The sequence below is a fragment of the Pocillopora damicornis genome, chromosome 8 (assembly GCF_964200805.1).
Source record: "Pocillopora damicornis chromosome 8, jaPocDami1.2, whole genome shotgun sequence".
NCBI lineage: Eukaryota > Metazoa > Cnidaria > Anthozoa > Scleractinia > Pocilloporidae > Pocillopora > Pocillopora damicornis.
The window spans coordinates 13272782-13294530 of NC_142677.1; the positions used below are offsets into that span (position 1 = coordinate 13272782).

At 38.8% G+C, this 21749-nt stretch overlaps 3 protein-coding genes and 1 long non-coding RNA gene across 5 annotated transcripts; 2 read left to right on the top strand and 2 right to left on the bottom strand.

Annotated features, from left to right (window-relative positions):
* Window positions 1–80: 80 nt before the first annotated feature.
* On the bottom strand, window positions 81–1471 carry LOC149041445 (uncharacterized). Its single transcript, XR_016189010.1, has 2 exons — window positions 1093–1471; window positions 81–853 (listed from the first exon to the last, which is right to left on the bottom strand). It is a non-coding gene; the product is annotated as an uncharacterized LOC149041445 (long non-coding RNA).
* A 115-nt stretch (window positions 1472–1586) lies between these two features.
* On the bottom strand, window positions 1587–4925 carry LOC149041446 (uncharacterized). 2 transcript variants are annotated; one of them, XM_089214066.1, is made up of 6 exons: window positions 4321–4434; window positions 3433–3618; window positions 3200–3318; window positions 2997–3105; window positions 2795–2907; window positions 1587–2050 (listed from the first exon to the last, which is right to left on the bottom strand). In XM_089214066.1, exons 3-6 carry the CDS (start codon window positions 3274–3276, stop codon window positions 1996–1998), a joined length of 354 nt encoding a protein of 117 aa, XP_089070192.1. In that variant the 5' UTR covers window positions 3277–3318; window positions 3433–3618; window positions 4321–4434; the 3' UTR covers window positions 1587–1995. The 2 variants fall into 2 exon arrangements, with proteins under 2 accessions (XP_089070192.1, XP_089070193.1); XM_089214067.1 differs by having other exon boundaries at window positions 2024–2710; window positions 4321–4925.
* A 4002-nt stretch (window positions 4926–8927) lies between these two features.
* On the top strand, window positions 8928–12497 carry LOC113668136 (uncharacterized). The gene is made up of 2 exons (XM_027184014.2): window positions 8928–9636; window positions 11281–12497. The coding sequence occupies exon 1, from the start codon at window positions 9032–9034 to the stop codon at window positions 9623–9625; it is 594 nt and encodes a 197-aa protein (XP_027039815.2). The 5' UTR covers window positions 8928–9031; the 3' UTR covers window positions 9626–9636; window positions 11281–12497.
* A 1065-nt stretch (window positions 12498–13562) lies between these two features.
* On the top strand, window positions 13563–15292 carry LOC149041447 (uncharacterized). Its single transcript, XM_089214068.1, has 2 exons — window positions 13563–14267; window positions 14964–15292. The coding sequence occupies exon 1, from the start codon at window positions 13789–13791 to the stop codon at window positions 14251–14253; it is 465 nt and encodes a 154-aa protein (XP_089070194.1). The 5' UTR covers window positions 13563–13788; the 3' UTR covers window positions 14254–14267; window positions 14964–15292.
* The last annotated feature ends 6457 nt before the right edge of the window (window positions 15293–21749 follow it).

The window sequence follows — 21749 nt, forward strand, 5'->3', positions numbered from 1 at the left end:
CATCACCTTATGTGGTTTTTGAGGAGGTTCAGTACGGCCAGAAAGATGTAACTATTAAAACTTACAAAACTATAGGTACTAAAATTCTAATATTATAATAAGGGAAAATAAGTTAAGAGAAGTTTGACATCTAAGTACTAAATAATATTGAAAGTGGAAGTTAAATTTAAATTACCTTAAAAATTTAAACCTATCAAGTAATAACATTCTAAAAGAGTTGAGAGGTAACTTTTTTATGTCCATAGGCAAGGTATTCCAATCAGGTAAAGCACCATTTACTGATCTGAGCAAACTCCAGCTATTACTTGATTTAATGACCCAAATAATGTCCTTTGAGCAGGTGTTATGACTATCATGGTAATCTAAACATTTCATAATCATACTGTTTCTGTTGTTATTATTTATTAAGTTATACATTAAAAAGAAGCGTAGTATTTTTGTTCTGATCAGAAAATTCAGCCAGTTCGGATCTGAAAGTGCTTCATTTGAAGAACAAAAAGGAGCCTTAATCCAGAACCAACTTGGCTGACTTATTTTAGGGTTTGCACTTATTTGAGCAATATCAATGGTAATTAACAAATATTAGAGGAGAGTTGTCATGATTTGTTAATGCCAAGTAGATGTATTATTTGCTGAAGCAAAACATTTTTTCAAGTATATAAATTTTTGATGTGCACGACCATCACTGAAATCGCAATTCTCTGAAGTACACAAGTTCAATGATTGTTTCAATGGAATGTCCCAGTTTGCTTCTCTAAATAACTTTTGCGAGTTCCTTTGACAGCCAAGAGGAAAGATCTACTTTTTCACAGCCAAGGATATTAATCACGAGTAACTCATTAAATAGTGGACCCTAAGACAAGAAAGGAAGGAATAGATGAGCAATGTTTCATCATCACAATAAAGACATATTAAATTGTTTACTGCTGCTATGTGTTTGTCTATCTATAGCCCTTCCGTAAGTCCTCTATGTTAGATGACCAACTGAATGCTGAATTTTTTATACAAAGATCGACTCGAAGTCTTTTCGACAGTTTGACATATTAACTGTCTTTTTATCTGGGTGGTTTACAGTTGAACTGCCTCCTGTACCTGAATCGTGAAGTGCAGATTAAATCCTGTGAAATTCTGCCCCCTTCTCCATTCTACCGAAGAAAGGTGGCGATTGTTAGAGACTGACACGCATCACGGAACTCTGCGCCTTTTTGGCTTTTTCTCTACTATTACTAGGCTTGAATATCGGATTTGTTGGAAAACGAGAAAGGCTAATAGCTGGGAATCGCACCGGGAAGGCATTTGCCAGCTTTCCATCCCTTGTAAGCCTTTGGCAAGAAGAAAATTTCACCCTCGGCACTCATCCTGTAATTTTAACTTCGAGCCGGATTTGCATTAATTACACAAGCATAAGACAAGGGTCCTTTTGTCATTCGACACTTAATAACAAAAGACAGACTACTAGAGTTAACGGAGACTATTTACAGTGGGAGTTACTACATCACGGGCGACGAGCGGGGATAGAAAAAACGACCCAAATATGAGCGGTCAGCAGTGAAACAACTTTCATAATTCATATATAAACAGATCATTTGTAGTATCAGGAAACAATCGTGTTGTAAAGCCGAAGTGTAAACAGTTTACTTCGCTAAATAAAATGTTAAGCAATTCAAAAGTGTTGATTGTACATATATCTTTTACTGCTTTAATAAACAATGAAGGCATCGGTGACATCCGAAAGGTACCAAGAAGAATTAAATGTACGTTTTGTAGTTGCAGAAAACAACCGTGTTGTAAAGCCGAAATGTTACCAAGTTACACTTCGCTACTTAAAAAGTTAAGCAATTTTCCTCAAGCTTTAACTGGAACAATACTTTTAATGCTCTATTAACCAACGGAGGCATCGGGAAAGGCATTGGTAACACCGGGAAAGGCATCAAGAAGAATGATATTCACGTTATGTAACTTGTTGTGTGACGAAAAAAACGTATCTTGACTTGTTCAAAGCATTGAATCACAGTTGGCTTCCTTTTCACTTGAATTTTGTATCCACAGCCTAAGATGAGAAATTTAAAATTTCTATCAGCTGAAGTTCTTTTACTGCATATTATATCTATTCAATCGCCCCCAATTCACGTGGAAAAAAGGCAAGTAGGAAAACACTGAGCTTCGAGAAACAGCCATGTTAAGGCTAATGTATTTACCATTCCTTAAATATTTACAATCAAGACCACTCGTTTAGGAGACCTTTTCTCAAAAGATCCACACGTGTAAATAATGCTGTTTTCCGTTCGAAATGTTTTTCTTCCTATTCAATTGAACAACTGACTTAGCGTTTAAGCCGAGAAAAAAATCACAAAGTTTGAATTCTGGGATGTTGTCCACTTTTGGCTCCATTAAGTTACGATTCTGCACCATTGACGCTCGTGAAAATCTATCTTAATTGACTATCAAGGACTGTATTTCTTATCTTGCAAATTAAGGTCTGTACATGACATTAAGTTCATCATCTGGTTCGTTGTTATAGTCAGCTTTAAAATTTAAACTCTACTTGTGCTGACAAGAAGCCACCCTAAGGGCAGGTGAAATGTTGCGTAAGCGTCTCCGCGAAAGGCACATCCAGACAACTTGCATGGAAAAACTGGCCGCAGCTATCGCACCCAAGCCAATCCTCTCCATCGTCGTCTTTGCAAATCTTACAGACCGTGGTATTTCTCTTATAATTGAACAAAAGATATGGGACGTCAAAGAGGGTTGCGGCGTTTAAGAAACAATGGTATTTGACACCATCAAAACTTACCAATCAAGGTCATCATAACACGAGCCAAATATGACAGACATTATTCTTTCCCTTTCCATGTCCACATCGTAACTTCCATTGATATCCAACTCCTCACACAAACACCGAGCAAACTTAAAACAAACAAAGAGAAATTTAATACATTCGAAACCAGGAAGCAGTCCTATTAAAGTGAGCTTTAGCAAGTGATTATGCTACTCACAAGACATACAATCACACCACAGTTATAGCTATCGGTCTGTGTGTAATGTAGTGGTTCAACACATAGCCATGACTTGCAATTCCATCCCGTTTTGAGATCAGCAACGGCACTGCAGAGTCAAACAAAATACAGCAATTACATAAGTATGTTTTGTCTGCATGCATCAAAATAAAAAGGAAAACATTGAGTTGAAAATATTTCACCTGATGTCATCGATCAGTTCTATCAGTTTGCTCTTAGGAACTGAGGTGCTCAAAATGGTGTGTACACGCCCATTCATGGTATCGAAATAATATCTGGTTTTCTACTTTCGATCCAGAACCTTTAAAACATAAGCAAGAGAGCGCTTAAAGATTTATTTATAATGCAAAGTCCAGTTAAAAGGTTCTTGATTTAAGTGCGTTATTCAAAAAGATTTTTATCGTAAGGTCCTAACCAGAAGTGTCCAGTGATTTCCAGACTTGTTCATGGGTATAAATATTTTAGAAATCTGGGTAAAGTTCTCTCCTGACCAAAGCAAGCGAGTGCTGGAATGTCGCTTTACCATTTCAGCCATAGTTGTGTCTGCTACAAAAATATCTCTGTGGATTAAGGTCAGGCGCCACAGAACTGCTTCGATAACCTTTGAAAAAATGAAAAAGGAGAGCATTTCATGGAGGAAAGTTGTATGAAGAGAAGTCATCAAAAAGAAAACCTTCCGAGGAATAGCCGATCCACGCGGCAGCCAAGGAAGAGGAAACATGAAGACACCATCAGCGCTATCCAGTTCAAGAAGCAAAAAACTGAAACCTCCATTTTAAAACTGGAGAGACACTTACAACAAAAGACTTGCCCTAATTCGCTTCAATACAAACAAACAAAAAACAAACCAAAAAAACTACAGGCAAAATATTGCCTTTTGTGACAGCATACCACCCAGGGGTTAAAAATTTAAAACAAATACTGATGCAAGAATGGAACCTCATCCAAAATCAGCCACTGCTGAAAACAATTTACAAAACGCCTCCGATTATATCATACAAAAGAGGTAAATCGCTTAAAGACATACTCGTCAGAGCGAAGCTTTAATTAAAGGCTTTTGCGTCGCAAACGTAAAACCACACAGGGGAGTCTGTGTAGGCCTGTCTATGACCCTTTCAATCAATGAAATATAAATAGGTAGTTCAGACGCAGCTTCTCGCAAATCGCGTAAGACTGCCTTTGGAGAAATTTACCATAAACTCTGAAAGACGGCGATTCTTCTCAATTAAATTATCCCTGAATTAGGAGAGTCAGGATAGGAAACCGGGATCTGTGCACTTTAAAACACTGAGAGATTATATACCTGTTTGAGAAAATCTGTTGTGGTTTTTCTCTTTTGAATGGCTTTCTGTAAGTACATAACACGTGGAGTTCAATGCCTGAAATGAAACTAACAGATCATCCATCTCTGCTCTGTTTCCCCTTGAAATATCCAAAACAATAATTGCCTTCAACAGAAAAGCCATTGAGATGTTCTTTCAAAAAGTCGATCTCTAAATCTCTTAACATTGTTGGCTTTTGGTCTTCATCCATGGCAAGTTCCTGCCAAATTTGATTGACATTTTTGACAACCAGAAATCATGATACTTTTTTTTCGTCACGCACGTCACGCAGCTAGCTACAAACTATATATATAATTATTCTTGGTGCCTTTCCAAATGCCACTGACTCCCTCTCCGAAGCCTCCATTGTTTATTAAAGCAGTAAAAGATATGAGTTCAATCAACACTTTTGAAAAATTGCTTAAACTGTGAAGTAAACTGTTAACATTTCGGCTTTACAACACGATTGTCTCTGGAACAACAAATTATATGTCTCTATATGAAGTATAAAAGCTGTTTCACCGCTGACCGCTCATATTTGGGTCGTTTTTTCTATCCCCGCTCGTCGCCCGTGATGTAGTAACTCCCATTTACAGTTCCCAGCGCCATATTGGAAATTCAACCGCGCACACGTGAGAATGAGGCTGGGGTTGACTCGCGTTAAATCTCTGTGAACGCTTTTGGTGAAACTTATGGGCGGCCGTTACCACCAAAAATACAAGGATGTCAAATAGATCAGCAAATACAAAGATGGTGTAAGGATCAGCTGCAGGATAGCATAGCTAATAGAAGAATGGCATGGCCAAATTATAGACAGTCTAGTTTTCCTTCATGAAACAGAACACCCTAAACATGAATAGTTTAGCCAAATGAGAAACGGTCTAGTAGCCCATGTTGAGTTGGAACATGAGATTGTGAAATGAACTAGCTCAATTACGAATAGCTTAGCACTCATTTGCAATACAGTACTCAAACGGTGTAGCGTTGCGTTAAACGGCTCAGGGTAACGTCGAGTAGCACAGCTTACGCACAAACGGTGTAGCGTTGCGTCAAGTGGCTCAGCCTAATTTAGAATGGTACAGCGTACACACATATGGTGTAGCGCTGCGGGAAATGGCTCAGCGTAATGTCGAATGGTACAGCGTACATAAAAACAGTGTAGCGTTGTGTGAAATGGCTCAGCGTAATGTTGAATGGTACAGCGTACCTACAAACAGTGTAGCGTTGCGTGAAATGGCTTAGCTTAATGTCGAATGGTACAGCGTACATACAAACAGCGTAGCGTTGCGTGAAGTGGCTTAGCATAATGTCGAATGGTACAGCGTACACACAAATGGTGTAGCGTTGCGTGAAATGGCTCAGCGTAATGTAGAATGGTACAGCGTAGACACAAATAGTGTCGAATACTTTTGCAAAACATCAGACGCTCTATCTGAACATTAAATTGCTTAGTATTACTTGAAATATTTCGATGTTGTGGCGAATCGTCGTGGTGTGACGTGAAGGCCATGCCATTCCTTTATTAGCTATGCTATCCTGCAGCTGATCCTTACACCATCTTTGTATTTGCTGATCTATTTGACATCCTTGTATTTTTGGTGGTGACGGCCGCCCATACTTATGGCTAAAGATCCCAGGCCGCAATAAGCATAGTAAAATGCTCGATCGAAACTTATTCAGGACTATCAAACGTGGCTAGACAAAGTGGAGAGATTGTTTGGCCACATGAATATTCTTTGGGATGGTCTTATTGTCGCTACCCGTGATATTAACGTAAACATGCTTACGCCAAATGGTCCTAACGTAAAGAAATACATTGATCTCCTGACAACCCTTAATCTACATCAGCGCGTACAGCGCCCAACAAGAACCACACCTACATCCAAAACACTTATTGACCACATCGTTAGTAACGTACCCGGTCGCGTTACATTTTGTAATGTGCTACTCTGTCCAACTATCAGTGATCATTATGAACCATACGTTTGTATTAACGTAAGAGTCAAACGTTTTCAACCACGCTACAAGTTACTCCGTAATGAAAAACAATTCGATGAGACGGCCTTCAAAATAGAACTATGTAGTGTTCCTTTTAACGTCGTTTAAAGTGTTGACGATCCAAACGAAAAAGTAGACATCTTTAACTCGCTCTCTAAAGATTGTCTGGACAAGCACGCTCATCTACGAAGAACTATGATCACGCAACCCCCTGCGCCCTAGCTGAACAAGGAAGACATCAGAGAACTCCAGAAAGAACGGAATGTACTCAGGTATTTAGCGCACAAAAAAAAAACTTAGCAAGTATTTGGAATGAATTTCTTGAGGTGCGCAACAAGATCAAGACTAAGATTAAGTCAATTAAACATGCTTTTTTTCAGGAGGGCCCTATCGTCCAACAGGCCCAAAGAACCGCGGAACATCATACACCGTATTTTATATCCCAGTCCCCAGCCAATCTAGTTAGACCCTGACGCGCTGAACAAGCACTTCAGCAAAACATCACAACGCTTATTGGGATCAGAGGCAAATTTATTAGAATTCTCATTAGATTTCATTAATTCCCTTCCAGAAGAGCACCTTACTTGCTCGTTCAACCTTCGTCCCGTTACTCATAGTGAAATAATGAAGATGTTATAACTATCATGAAATCTGACTGTTCAACTGCCGCCGATCAGATTCCTGTAAAGTATCTCAAACTAAGCGCCGATATCATAGCTTCACCTCTGACACACATCCTCAACAGTTTTATTTCAATCAGCTCTTTTCCAGAGGCCTGGAGGGTTGCTCGCGTTTTGCCCATCCCGAAAGTAGAGTTGAATGTGATCATTACTGACCTATCGCTATTCTACGAGCAATCTTTAAAGTCTATGAAAAACTTGTTTTAAATTAACTCCTTGAGTACAAAGATCAGAATCAGGTGCTCCATGATACTACATCTGGATACCGTAAAGGTCATTCGACCACTAGCGTTCTTTTATGTATTAGAGACGACATAATTCGAGCCATAAAGAATGGTGAGTCAACTCCTTCGCGGACTTTTCTAGGGCACTCAATACGGTCGACTACTTTATTGTCATACGTTAGCTACATGCAATTGGATCGTCCAAGACAGCTCTTCTGTGGTTTCTGTGCTACTTAACTAACCGTTGACAGTTTGTACAAGTCAATGACAAACGATCTAGTCTTGCAAATGTCCCATTTGGAGTTCCACAGGGCTCAATTCTTGGGACCGTTCTCTCTAATCTTTATGCTAATGACATGCAAGATTACCTACAAGATGGCTCCTCTTGCTTTCAATACACGGACGACACAACGGTGCTGCATCACGCCACTCCCAAAGATCTTGATGTCTGTCTAGACAAGATGAAAAAGACCCTCAGCAGTATCAAGTCGTGGGCAGCTGATAATAACCTGCCATTGAATGAGACCAAGACCAAGCACATGGTTATTTCCACCAAGCAGATGTCCAAAATGCGTAATCCTGACGGATACACTCCACCTCTCACCTTGAAAGATAAGACAGTTGATAGAGTAAAGAAATTCAAGTTGTTAGGAACTTGGCTTAGTGAGAACTTTAAATGGACAAAACATGTAGACGAGGTCACATCATCCTGTTATAAAATGCTAGCCACTCTCAGGAAGGTCAAGAATATGACATCACAAGAGACTAAGAAGTCTCTTGTTCAAAGCCTCGTGCTATCCAAACTTAACTTTAATGACTCCGTCATTTATCCCCTTCCAACATTTCCGCAAGAAAGAGTACAACGCGTTCAGAATGCTGCTGCTGGCTTCATCTTGAATCGTTTCTGCTCTGAAAGGGACGATCTAGAGCTTGGCTGGCCACCGACACTAGAATACCCAATTAAACATTCCTAAACTTGGACATCGAGCTCTTTTTATTGCAGCTTGGCCCGAATACCTTCAACCGCCTAGCCACAATTCCAAACGTACACTACGCTCCAGTAATGCGCCTTTGATATAAACTTCTCTAGTTAAGGGTACTTTTCAGGACTCATTGGCGACTTTATTCAATGCCCTACCCGCAAGTATGAGGCAGTGTCCAGACTTTGTTACTTTAAAAAATAATTGTTGCACAATTCTCAAGAGCAGAATAATCATGCGTTTAACCTCATAAGTTGTCTCGATAAGGTTTTCTTAGTTATGGTAGTTTTTAACAGTTTTCAAGTGCTTTATGTAAATATTAAATGTGTCTTGTGTGCATTATGCATTATGTAAGTCGTTAGTTTTTAGTTAGTAGGACGGATGTAGGGCTACCACGTAGAAATACTGTCAATAAATCGTTATTATTATTATTATTATTCGTATTATTCCTTTAAAGACACAGTCTTAAAGAAGAGGTAGAAGCTACTGGGAGCCGGGAATGGGGAAGAAACCCTAGAGTTCTTGGGGTTTGCTTCCCATTTCCTCTAATCTTGACCCTGTTTCTGTCAAAACACACCAGTCTCTACACCTGTTGATTTTCTTTTCTCTCTCTCTCTCTTTTTTTTTTAGCCTGCTTCAGCATTTACAGGAATATTGTAACTAAGCATGATGAGCTGTTTTGATTGGTCATGTGTTGTACTGACTTAATTTATGCATGGCTATGACGCATAATCAGTGGGTTTATTTGATTGTGAAGCCATCGACCTACGCCATTATATTTTCGACAACAGCGCTAACTTAGTTGGGACGATGACAAAGTACAAGGAAGTCGATTACAAGGGTGGAAAAAGTCACTGGCCGCTTTGGGCGATACCTTTTCTTATAGCAATCTTGCTCCTTTTGATCGGAGTATTTATTTTGTTGACCCTTGGCGTCAAACACCATTGTTTGTTCTTCGACTGCGAACAACCGATCGACAAAGTCATCTCGCCGTCGGATGAACTACCTCGTAATGAAGACGTTGTCCTCGGCGATGATGAAATCAGTATCCACGGAGAACTGATCTTTGAAGAGGCTGCTCCAGACAGTTTACCTCCTAATTCGCATTTACGGGTGAAATTTGAAGACGTTAGCATGATGGATGCTCCTTCGGTACTTCTCGGAGAAACTATGGTCGACTTGTCGAGCTATGATAAAGCGAAGAACCTGAAGTACGAAATCAAGTCCAAAAAGCCAGGTCTTGGTGGCAGTTACAGCGTTTCTGCGACATTGAACGTAGGCTGGAAGGCGAACAAAGAAGCTTGGATAAAACCAGGCGATTACATGACTGACACACATTACGGTGTAAGGATGGAAGACAAGAAACAAGATTACAGGAGGGATATTACTTTGGTTAAATATTAGCACGAGTTAAGGTAAGGAAAATTATGCCGCTTCATGAACAACGACCAAATTTCTGCCTTTTACTCTTCTGTAAGGTTTGTGAAATATTTTATCACGCGTAAGGTAACACCAGGAAAGCTGAATTAACAATGAACAAAACTTGAAATACCTACTCATGTTCCAAAAATTTACATCCATAACCTTTAAGAATATTGTAAACGCCCTTTCCTAAAGTTCTGGTAAACATTTCAAGCATGTAATGGCTTTCCTTAACGTCTTATGCCGTGGGGGCTAACATAATTAAGAGCAATAGACTAACAGGTGAGCAGAGTGAGTTACATGAAGATAAAATAACTGCCAACGAAGCAATATTTTTCTCCATGCGAAATAATCAGCTTAAAGCTTATGTAAACTCTAATGCTCAGAGTGCCTTATAGGGTAGGTCAAGTGATATTTAGCCAAGTTTAAATTAGAAATCTATCTTTAGTTCAATATTTTGTTGGTCAAATATTCTATTCTCTCTTGTTTTGGGTTGTACCCTGATTTTTAGGTGTCAAGGGGAGAAGGGGGCATCATTCTTGCTGTGGACAATGTATAATGAACATTTTTGATTCCCTAGAAAATGTACTTTTTGTTCTGTGTGGAAGGGGTATCTTTTGAAGCTCAAGGCATGTTTTCCAACTCTCCTTGTTTTTTCAAGAAGTCTTGTGGATATAACAAATTCTTGCTCTTTCTTACACTTGGTTTAATCTCCTTCATTGAATTCTACTTAGACATGCTCTTCTATGATATGGTGGAAATCAAGTTGAAGTCTTTCCATTAAAATGTAGTTGGTTCCCTTTTTTTTTTTCCTTAGGCCCAAGTCACACTAGAGCTATTTTTTGTTTGTTTGAATGAGAAATCTGTCAACAAGTAACAAGTCCGACCCCCAGTTTCAAAAACTTACTAATTTTTTGCCAATTGCCAAATTTTCACCAATCTTCAAAGGACCCAGTATCCTGCCTTGGAGGCTTCCAAAATTTAGAAAAACAAGCATTCATGTTCTTTTAACCATTTAGCTGTCATGATATGTAAGATATGTCTGAATAAAGTTTCCATGGCAAGTATTGAAGCCAGCATGAGTAGTGCAAATGTCAACCAAAACACGAAAGATCTGCAGGAAAAAAAAGGATCAGTTCTTTTGTAGCAATTCTTGTGAAAATTTTTTCTATCTCTTTTTAAAGCAAGATGGGTCTGTGATTGATATATAAATCAATCAGTGAAGTCTCGGTCGAGGAATATTAGTTTCATGCGACATTTGCCAAAATTTGGTTTGCCAAAATTTGGCTTGCCAAAATTGGAAGAGTATCTGATTTTGGTGGCACTTTTTGCTTTAGTGTGACCCGGCCCTAAGGAAGTTTGTTCATTATTGCAACTCTCAGTATGTGCCTTTTAAACAAATTTAGGAGTGGATGGGTATGGAGTGAGAGATGGGAGACATGGTCTAAAACAAAACATACCCATATTTAAGATTTCAGTATGTTGATATTGCTGCTAATGCTTTTATAACCACCTCCTTAAAACTTTGGGCTAAAACATTATTTCCTCATGCGCTTATATTGGGTATGCAAGAGAGGAAAGGAGATAAGGGTGCAAGTGGAATAATAACTTGATATTTTACTGTTCTTTGCCCTCAGATGCCAGATGTACACTTATTCTACTCAAGGACAGATATCACTTGCAGAACATTTTAATTGAAGGATGCACTCTATATTACATTATTAATTCATTATTTTAATGCGATAAGCACTGACAAAATCTGACTGCTCATAGATGGTAGCTTATTCATACTGTCAAGCAAAGTGTAAATATATCCTAAATTATAACATAATAGTATTGGTGTGGTAGTGGGATAAACATTTAATTTAATGCAATTAAAATTAGACCTGCACATTTTGTGTTTTCTCCGGCCAATTACTGTTAAGTCTATGCAGTATTTCAAAATTATTGTGTATTTTTTTTTAAATTTTGCAACCTACTAAACTAGTTGAGTACATACAAAAAGAATCACCTTGCTTTTGTTCACTGTGGAAATCTCTGAGATAGAATTAAAAAAATATTGATTTTTTTCATAATGAGGGATCATCTATTCTGTATTATCTTTACATTTACACACTGATTATAATTGCATTTTCTCTCAGAGTGTGGTTGTATCAGGGTGACTTTTTGTTTAAAGAGTTTTAAGTTATTAACTTAGGTGATGTACAGTTTTTGGCAAGAGACTTGGACAAAATGATCAGCTTATAAATTTAGGGGTGGGGAATATCCTGGATCAATAATCAACCATCTCTATATTTGAGTTTATTGGAGGTTGGCTCCTCTGTGAGATGAAAAACAAAGCAATGCTTACTTGTTGCCTCTCTGTGTTAGAGCTTCTATAACTTTCATCTTTAATTTTGCTTGAACATGTGCATAAGGGCTTATTAGTTTTTACCCAACCAGCCTTTGTTCTAGGACTCTTGGATCATTAAATTTTTTTAATCCAAATTGAGTACTGTATAAAAGCTGGTGCTGCTTGGTTTAAATTTATTTTGATACCTCTCTCAACTGAATGTTTACAAGGTGTTGTCTTTTGTTGGATTTACTTTGTTGAAGAAACTATTGTCATTTGCATTGTAGTGCAAATTATGTTAGTGCAAATTATGTTAGTGTTAGCATTTGAATGAAATGAAAGCTAGGTGTTGTGAATGTGCGAGCAAGATTATTTTGTAGTTCAAAAATAAAGAGCAATTGTTATTGGGGCTTTGTTAATCAGCAAGTGAAAGGTGTTGTCTCATCATAAGGTTTAAATGACTGGAAAAGGTTGATAATTCTAAACAATATTATAGGATAAAAATGCAACTTTTATCTCAAATCTGATTTGTGATTTTCTTAAGCTAACACATTGCTTCCCATGTCAACTTGAAAATGCTGCTCTCAAGTTATAAAAGACTATCATACAAAAACATTGAATTGATGAGAATGGATAAATTTATGAGCTGGATGTCATGTTAGCTTGTTTTATCTAGACTACTACAGCCTACTTGTGTACCAAATCACTCAGATTTTTTACTTGGCTTCATAGGATATACTTGTCTTTCTGCTTGTTGTTTTTACTGGCTAAGTAGAGTGACGACCAGAAATACATCAGAATCTGCAATACCAGGCAGATATTCCATGGTCAGGTATTTTCAGATCTGCAGTTACAGGTTAATTTCCATTTTCTTTGGGTGTTTTCAGTTGGAGAAAACTTGAAATATGTCAACCCCTTTTCAGACAAGTGAGTTCCAAGCTCCAAGTAAAATCTTCCACATTCCAGCATTCCCCCCCTGGTTTATGATATAGGAATTTTCTTAAAAATTTGAATTTTAGCCAATTACACCTGCCATCAAGTTGTTTGTTAACACTCCCTATGGTGTAGGACAGTGATTCTGTTGAACTGTAACAATACAAGAGGATTATCACCTTTACTAACGTGAAGTTTTTTACTGGGTCTGATAGAAGAACAGAAGAACTTTGTGCAACCAGTCCAAAATGATGATAGAAATCATCTGAGTTGGAAACGTCTCAAAAAAGATATTTTGAGAGAAACAATGTCTTTGCACTTATCAGAGATTGGGAAGAAGTCAGAAATTATAATGGGGAAACCTGGTTTTGGTGCGTGTTACTGTTTTATTTTGATATTACCTCCTGTTACAGGAAAGGTTATTATGACTGCTCCTGTAGTCCTTGGATATACCTAGATGAATTTTATTTTCTAGATAATTATCATGCTTGATTCACCCTAAATTCGCAGAGTTAAAGTTGCAAGAAACATTTAGCTGTTATTGTGGACAAGTGGTATTGAAAGGAGTAAAAACGACAGCGTGATGGGTACATTAGAGACGTCGCAACCCCCTCCCCCCAGCCCCAATCTCCTCCCCACCTCCCGCCCATGTAAGAGAAGGAATAAGCACAAGATAGTTGCAGGGAAATTTCGATTTCATTCTCCGTGGGAGTGTAAGGTTGATAACACAGCTGGAGATACTAGAGTTATCTGGCATCTCTTTGTCTTTTATCCACTAGATTTCCTTCTGTATTGTTGTTTTTTCAACTTGGAGAACGATTTGTAGGTTTTGCGTGCAGATCCGCGCCACTCTAAGTAATATTGAGACACTGCATACTACATGCAGTTAAGCTTATTTAGAATATTGTGCAAGAAAAGTGCTATTTCAGGGCTGTTACAGCATCACAGGCCAGCACAGACGAAGGAAATAATGGAAATTACTGGAAAAATAATCTTTACGGGCGGCTCTGCGCCCGATGTTCTTCCAACTCCTTCGTATTTAACGGTGAAGTTTGAAGACGTGAGTTTGATGGATGCCCCCTCAGTCAAGATCGGCGAATCAGTTGTCGATGTCACAAACATCTACAAGAAAGGAGAACCACTGATCTTCACTATTAAGTGCCCCAAACCGTCTCCCACTCAACCAGATTACAGTGTTTCTGCCGTTTTAAATGTAGGCTGGAAACCAGACGGGAACTCGTGGATAAGGAAAGGGGATTATTTAAATGACACCATGCACCATATACCTTTGGAAGTTGGAAAAGATTCGTACAAGATGGACATCGAGGTGATTAAGTACCGATAAAAATAGTGAGCATGGTAAGTAATTTTTAGCATATTCACCCCTGGTACATAATAGTAATGTGAGATAAAGAACATAAATATTGATTTGATTTAAAACCAAAATGATTGCCTGTATGTTCACTTTTGGATACAACCCTGAAAGAGGAATACGTTACAGCACGGTTCACGTTGTTTTAGTGTCACCAGGGGAGTAGGTAAGACTTCCCTGAAGAGGTTCTCACACGTCCAGTGTCTTATCAGCGTTTTGGGCACACTGATACTATTACTGAACAACATGACAATCATTTCCTCTTCACTGAGAGGGGGTTACTAGCATTGCAGAATCCCCCTCTAACCATGCCTCAAGCTAAAACTGTGTCATTGCTGCAGTTTTTCACTCAATTAAATGCAATGTTAATTAGACTCAGAGACACATCGAAGGATTGAAGATATTTTAAGGTCATATAACAACTTTGTAAATCACATAATTTTTCATTGTGCCATTTACCCTCCCCCCTGAAATTCTGTTTCAGAGAATTTGGTCACATTTTTTAATTAACCCATAGATCCACATCATTAAGATTTGGGAGTCTTATATGTGTCAGCTTGCATGCTATCCAAGCAGCAGGTGCCATCTTGAACCATTACTGATAGATGAGACCCAGCAAAAATTTGATGGTCAAATCTGTATTTATCGTGTTTGTGAATACTTTCATCTTTTTTTTCTTTCAGCTTGTCCTGGTTTTATTATTGGACAGGCTTCAAATGCACACTTTTACTCTGAATTTTTTTGATCTTATTAATTTATTTTGGGTTTCTGTATTTGTCCTTACGAAGTACATGTGTGTGTAGAGGTGTGAAGGTTTGTCTTTGAATTTGAAAGTCTAGTATGAATAAAAAATTTATGTTAACAGATGAAGATTTTTGTCACAAATCTATTTATTTTCATTAAATATATGTAAGAATTTCATTGATAAATTGATACCTTGTCTAAAGTTCAGTGAGCTGTAAATGGTTTTCAGGATGTTTAAAAAATAAATGGTATTTTATTGATAAAAAAAGTTCCATCATCTCTTTTTGGTCTTTGGAAAGCTATTGGTATCTTTTTAAGGTGGACTTCTTGCTGAAGAGGGGGTGCTTGGGTCAATTTTTGCTGGGTATGTGCTGCTGGCTGCTTAGAACCTCTACTCCATTTAAGTCTATTCTTTGACCAATTATAAACCCATCTCAGTCACTATCAGTAACACAGTAAAAACTTTATAATTGTGAGCCTTCCAGAATTTTCTTACCCCAAAATATCCCAACAATGTGTGACTCCTTTCTAGAAACTCTATTGAAAATGCAACCCTGTGGTAGTCAATTCAGTGATGAAAATGGGACCTCATCCAATGGCACATCTCCATTAGCCTATTAGAAAGTACTTCCCCTGGGACTACCAGCTGTTGCTTGCAAAGTGAGTCCATCACCCTCCCCTGGACTAGACAGTTGTGGAAATTTAGTCTAATTAGCCCTGTTTGCAGTTTATGCAATAGCTCCGTGCAGTTGGGTGCAGATGAGAAGTAAAGAGTAATGGCTGAATGTCACTACCTGAAAAACTATTCACTTACCCCTCCCCTAAACCAACATTAACCCTAATTTGTTATCAGTTGACTAAGAGAAACAATAATATGGACCTTTTGATTTAAGAGTGATTCCTAATTTCAAGAATTATTCTGAACAAAGGGATATCATAAGCAGCCAATGAGAAGTGAAAATTAATTTCCTGCATTAAGGGCCGTTTAAATGAGTTTCTTCCTCATTATTGGTTATTTTGTTGCAGCTAGTGGATAACCTTTATTTCCATCGCTTTGAAAACGCAGGAAAGCCGCGTGCTCTCCGCGCGTCCTAATCGCGTTTTCAGTTCGTTACTCAGTCCATGTTCAACACATATTTTTGATGGGAATAACAAATAAATAAAAACACTCAAAGAAATTTAGCTCGAGCCTGCCTGTGGTTTATAATCTGAAGTATTTTAATTAGCAAATTACATCCAATAAATTAATGACAATTAACGGATTAATTATCGACGCAGAGATCACGTCGCAACTATGAAGGAGTTATTTAGCACTAACTTCGGACTGGTCAGACGTGTTTTTCAGAGGGGCGCCAATTTCCTTCCTGCTGTTTCCGCATGAGTTGTAGAGCCTTCAAGAGCCTCCCAGGTTTGTAGCTGGCAAACAAGAAATTTCGCAAAAGAATTAAGTTGAACTTTTAAGGACTTCTCTTTCAAACGCACATGCACAGAGCAAACTTCGACCCGAGAAGAACATTTACTTGCGCGCTTTACACCTTGTTTCATCGAATGTTGTTTTCATGAAAGGTCAGTTTTATAGTTATCTTGGGATAAAGAATAAGTTCGTTAAAGAAAATACACACAAAATAAAAGAAAAACGGGGGAAGAGATGGTAACATCTTTTAAACAAAAGACAAAAATTGCGCGCGCGTCAAGAGTTTGGCCTCACACGTGTCATGAACCTTGCTCAGACCATTTAGAAACCTCATTGAGGAAAAAGTTTCGTGTGGATCCTCAAATTATTAAACATTTAAAAAGAGGAAATGTGAAGTGAAAAATAAGATTTACGTTAGATTTAAACTGGGTGCACTGAAGGAAAATGCAACCAAAATTAAGTATACGTCAACTTCACGCTGTAATGGCATCTTCTTATTAACCAATTAACCAAATAAGCTAATTACAACTAAAAATATTTAGAAAGGAAAGTTATTTTTTTTAGCTTGCGTTATCGTCTTCTAGAATCAGAGTAAATCATGATTGTGCGAGGTGAACTATTTCCTGGCTATTCATTAGCAAACAGAAGACATTGTTCAGTAGGAAAGATAGCATATAAAATTAAGAGAGACAAAGAAGAAAAAGTCGCCGGGGCTGCGCGCAGGAAAAGGCGAGCTCGAGGGCGCAAAGGAAAACGAAATCATCTATACAAAGGGAGAGCGAAAAACGAGACAAACGAAATCTTCGGATCGGAGGAAATAGGAATGCAGTGAAAAGCGAGTCAACGGAAAGCAAAGAGAAAGCGTAGCGAAATGACCGAGATTTAGTAGAATCAGCCCTGAGGGACTGTTGAGAAAAACGAAACATGAAAATTGGGAAAGAGCGTAGAGAAAACGAAATCGTGAAACGAAAGTGGGAAGAAAATGGATCATGGAATCAATTTAAGGGACGGCGAAAGATTGTTTCTTGTCAGATCGCAGTTTGTAAGATAGCGTAGAGGAAGCAAAAGTGGAAAAGTTGGAGAGAGCAAGAAGAAAAGCGAGACATTGAAATCAGTAAACAGAGTAACAACGCGCAGGAAAACAGTGAAAACGCAGCAAAGCAAAGTTTTTACTCTGCTGATTGTGAATGCTGAATGCGCGCGTGAAAAGGCGAACTCGCGGAATCGGTAAAAAGAACGCACAGGAGAACAAGATCATGCAAATAAAGGGAGAACGCAGAGAAAGAGTGCAGTGCAACGAAAAGAGACGAGAGGAATCAGCAGACAACGTAGAGAAAAGCGAAATCATGAAAATAATTAAGGGACAGCACAAGGAAAGACGAAATAGCGGAATCAGTGGGTGTGGAGAGAATTGCATCGGTGTAGAGGGCGGAGAACGATGATTTTGCAGAAAGCGTATAAGAATCAAAATTTCAGTAAAGAAAAATATCAATTAGGGAATTATTGCTTGATCCAATTCCAAATTCTCCAAACTAACATCACATGAATCGTAAGGCAGACAGTAAGGAGAATTACAAATGAAATCTTGGGAGTTAAAGGGTTAAGACATTTCTTTTTACATTACAGAGTAGTACCAAGGATTAATTAAAAGCTCCTTTCTTCCTGTTTTCTGGCGATCTTAAGAGAGCTGCTTTCTTCCCTGGTTCAGAGCACAGGTGAGGCAACTTTTATGATCCGCCATGTTTTACAAGCAACCACCTGCACAGCTTCGAGGAATGAGGAGTTTTAGGATTGACGGAAGCATCGACGTCTGACCCTTGAACACAACTCACGGATCAAGATATGGACTCAAATCTTTTTTCGGGATCATCAAATTTAAGCTTTAGAAACGATTTCCGTGGCCACCACCGTATCTTGACAAAACGCTGTCTTTGATTCAGTGTGCCTATCGAGTTTCGGCTGATGCAATGTAAATGACTCAGGAAACATGAAACAGCCCTACTTCGCTAGAGAGAAAGATCGTTAAGGCGAGGATCGCTGATGTACAAATTGGTGGACTGAGACGCTATCAATTCACTGAAGGACGAGCCAGCTGCTCAAAAAATAGAATCAGTGACAAAATGAACTGACATGACACTACTGAACGAACGGTTTCGTCTTTAGGCCACTTCTGCTACTCCCTCTTCCCCGAGGGTGGGGCAGAAGAGCGTGGTTGCGTTGCGACTGACGCCTGTGACTGAACAGTTTCTCATTTCCTTTCTACCTCCTCATTCCCTTTTGAAATCTGATCTTTGCTCAGTCATTCTTATCTTTCATTAACGCCTTAGTCTCGTTCGCAGAACCGAGATCTTTGGTCAGGACTACGGATTGCAAACATAGCTCTGGCGGCAGCTGTCCCAAGTTTTCAAAGAAACTCGACGCTCATAGTGATCTTTGACATTTTGTCCATGTTATTGACCAATCAGATGTCAGGATCGGAAAAGGGATTTCTTCGGCTTGTTTGCACTAAGACACTGTTTAAAAGAATCGCGCCTCTCAGAACGAGACTCTCAATATCCTCAAAGTATTGCGTAATATTTTTTAGAGGCGCGTGAATGGATATTTTACTTTAAATATAAATAATAAATAAATAAGATCTTTTGACAGGGGAGCCCACGTCACAAAGTGTGGTTTTCAGTGAGGCCCTGCATAAATCTAACGTAAGGATAACAGAAAATGTAAATATGGTTATCAAGAAAAGGATAAAAGGGTATAATCAATAGAAGAGACTACATGTTTTTAACAAGACGTCTAAAAACTGAAAAATCGGAAATGTTCCTGATGCCGTCTGGGAGAGCGTTCCAGTCATCTACTGCATGACAAACAAACCGATGCTGACCCCATGTACGCTTTGATTGTGGTTTACAAATGTTGTTATTAAAACGAGTGTTATAATCATGCATGTCTTTAAAATGATTAAAATTAAAATTCCAATCAATTAGTCCATTCAAGGACTTAAAAACCAAAAATAGACGATGAGATCTACGCCTTTTTTCCAATGTATCCCAACCAAGTAGATCAAGAGCTTCTGTTGCTGATGAATGCTTTGGCATATCTAAAATTAATTTAGCTGCTTTATTCTGGAGTAATTGGATCTTGTTCATCAGAGTGGTGTTGGATTTATCCCCCCAAGTCACATCAGCATAATCAAGGATTGGCAGCACCATGGCTTTTACAAAGAGTTCCCTTGTATTTCTTGGCAGAAGATGTTTTATTCTCTGTAAAACGCCAAGCCTCTGAGACACTTTGGTCTTAATGTAATCCACATGATCAGTCCAAGACAGATTCTCATTGATAATTACGCCCAGATACTTGAACGAATTGACTCTGTCTAACTCCTTCTCCTTGATTGTTAATGTGAATTCTTCTAAGGTGTTAAGTTTCCTTGGACCATTAGTTCTTATGTAATTTGTCCTTCTCAGCCACAAGCAGGTGCTTATGTTCAATGAATCCTTTAGGAAACAAAGATGTCAAGAAGAGACAGTATGTGACCAGATCAAAGTTGTTCAACCATGACACGGTAAGCGACGCATCTTTTTCAGCAGAAGAAGTGTGATATTACTTTGTTTGTATGTGGTCCTTTTTGCAAAAAAAAATTTGTCTTTTATCTTCATTTCTTTACTTAGGAAGCACCAGTACATTCAAGATACAAGTCAAGATAAACATTTTCAAGCATTACCTTCGACACTCGTGACAGACACATTTCATGAACGTCACAAAACACCGAGCAGCACCCGGAGCATACACACAAACGTCACAATGCAGTTCAAAAAGTAGCAAGCAGCATACAGATAAGGAAGACAAACGTCGCACAACAAATCACACAAAATAATTACACGTAATAGATCACATCATAGGCAATCACACGGCAGATAACGCAATACGCATAAAGGTCACGCAAAGGCACATACACTCTCTTTCTAGCAGGGGACTTCTTCATAAACTTTTAGTCAGAGGACTTTGTCTGGTTGGGGAAAGGTCTGACCAACTGACCAACAGCGACTGTACTGTTTAACATGACACCATCAGACAAATCACCCATGCAAATCACAAACAAACTAACTGAATTGCTTACCCAACTGCCGACTTAGACCTCCTTCCCCAACTAAATCAGATCTCGCTTTTAGGGCAGGATGAGGTGGTGGCGCCACGGAGTCTGCGTGGAGTAACGTCACGCTCACCTCTCGGGGTGTGGCGACCCCGCCCAATCCAAGTCTGCTTCCCCGCGGGATCCCATGCCAAACCTCCCTGGGAACAGCCGCTATTTTCTTCAGATCAGCAATGAATGTTATCGTGTATGTTTCATAGGCGGTAACATGTTGGTCTCGGTTTTTTTTTTAAATCAAAATTTATGAAGCTTGTCCCCTTCTCAACACTCCTCTCCTACAACTGCCTTCACGCATATCACGTATCAGGATCAATAAACGGGTTTTTAGCCCCTTGTTGGCACTGGTATCGCTGTTGCGACAAGGCGTTGTTACTTGCGCCGCTTACCTTCCTTTCTGCTTTGACACTGCTGTCAAAGTTTTTCTCTCGATCTTTTGAAATCGATATTGCGATCGTTTGTTCGATAAAGCAGTGTCGATATGGCTAATATATTACCGCCTCTGCTCCTTTTAATATTAGTCGATATCATTGATGGTATCACTAATTATGGCTATTATAGCTATCCTATCGGTTTGCAGTTGATAGTGACTAGGTCATTGTCAAAGTCAAGACGTCTACAAGTTGTATATTATTAAAGAGCAGAGGTGGCAATATCCTTACGCGCTCAAGAACTTCAAAAAGCTCCAGATGAAAAGCAAGTTCCAATGGTAATATTTTAGGGGACACTTTTTGCCGCGGCGATCATTTCATAAATCAGGCATCCAATCATAACAGATTCCACCATTTGAGTCAGGGGGCGGTGGAGGGGGATTGGAGTTGGGTCCCGCTAAATGTAGGTGGCTTCCTACGGCATTCGAGAGAAAGGAGGGTTAGTGGTTGCATAACTGTCTGAGAGTTCGAGTTTGTGACTGATTTTTTAATTGATCCCCCTGAAGGTGTCACCCAAAAAGAAATCGTGCGCTTTGTTTTTGTTCACGTAATTTTATGCAGAAAAACTATGACTATATTATCTTGCCCGTCTAAGTCTTCTTAAAAATCTTTTTCCCTTCCTATATATCTTACGCTTCTTAACTTCACAATGACATTGACGACTTCGACTTAAAATAAAAACTTTTACTGACGGAGACAATGAATAGCACATTTCATCACTAGTTCAGGAGGCTGG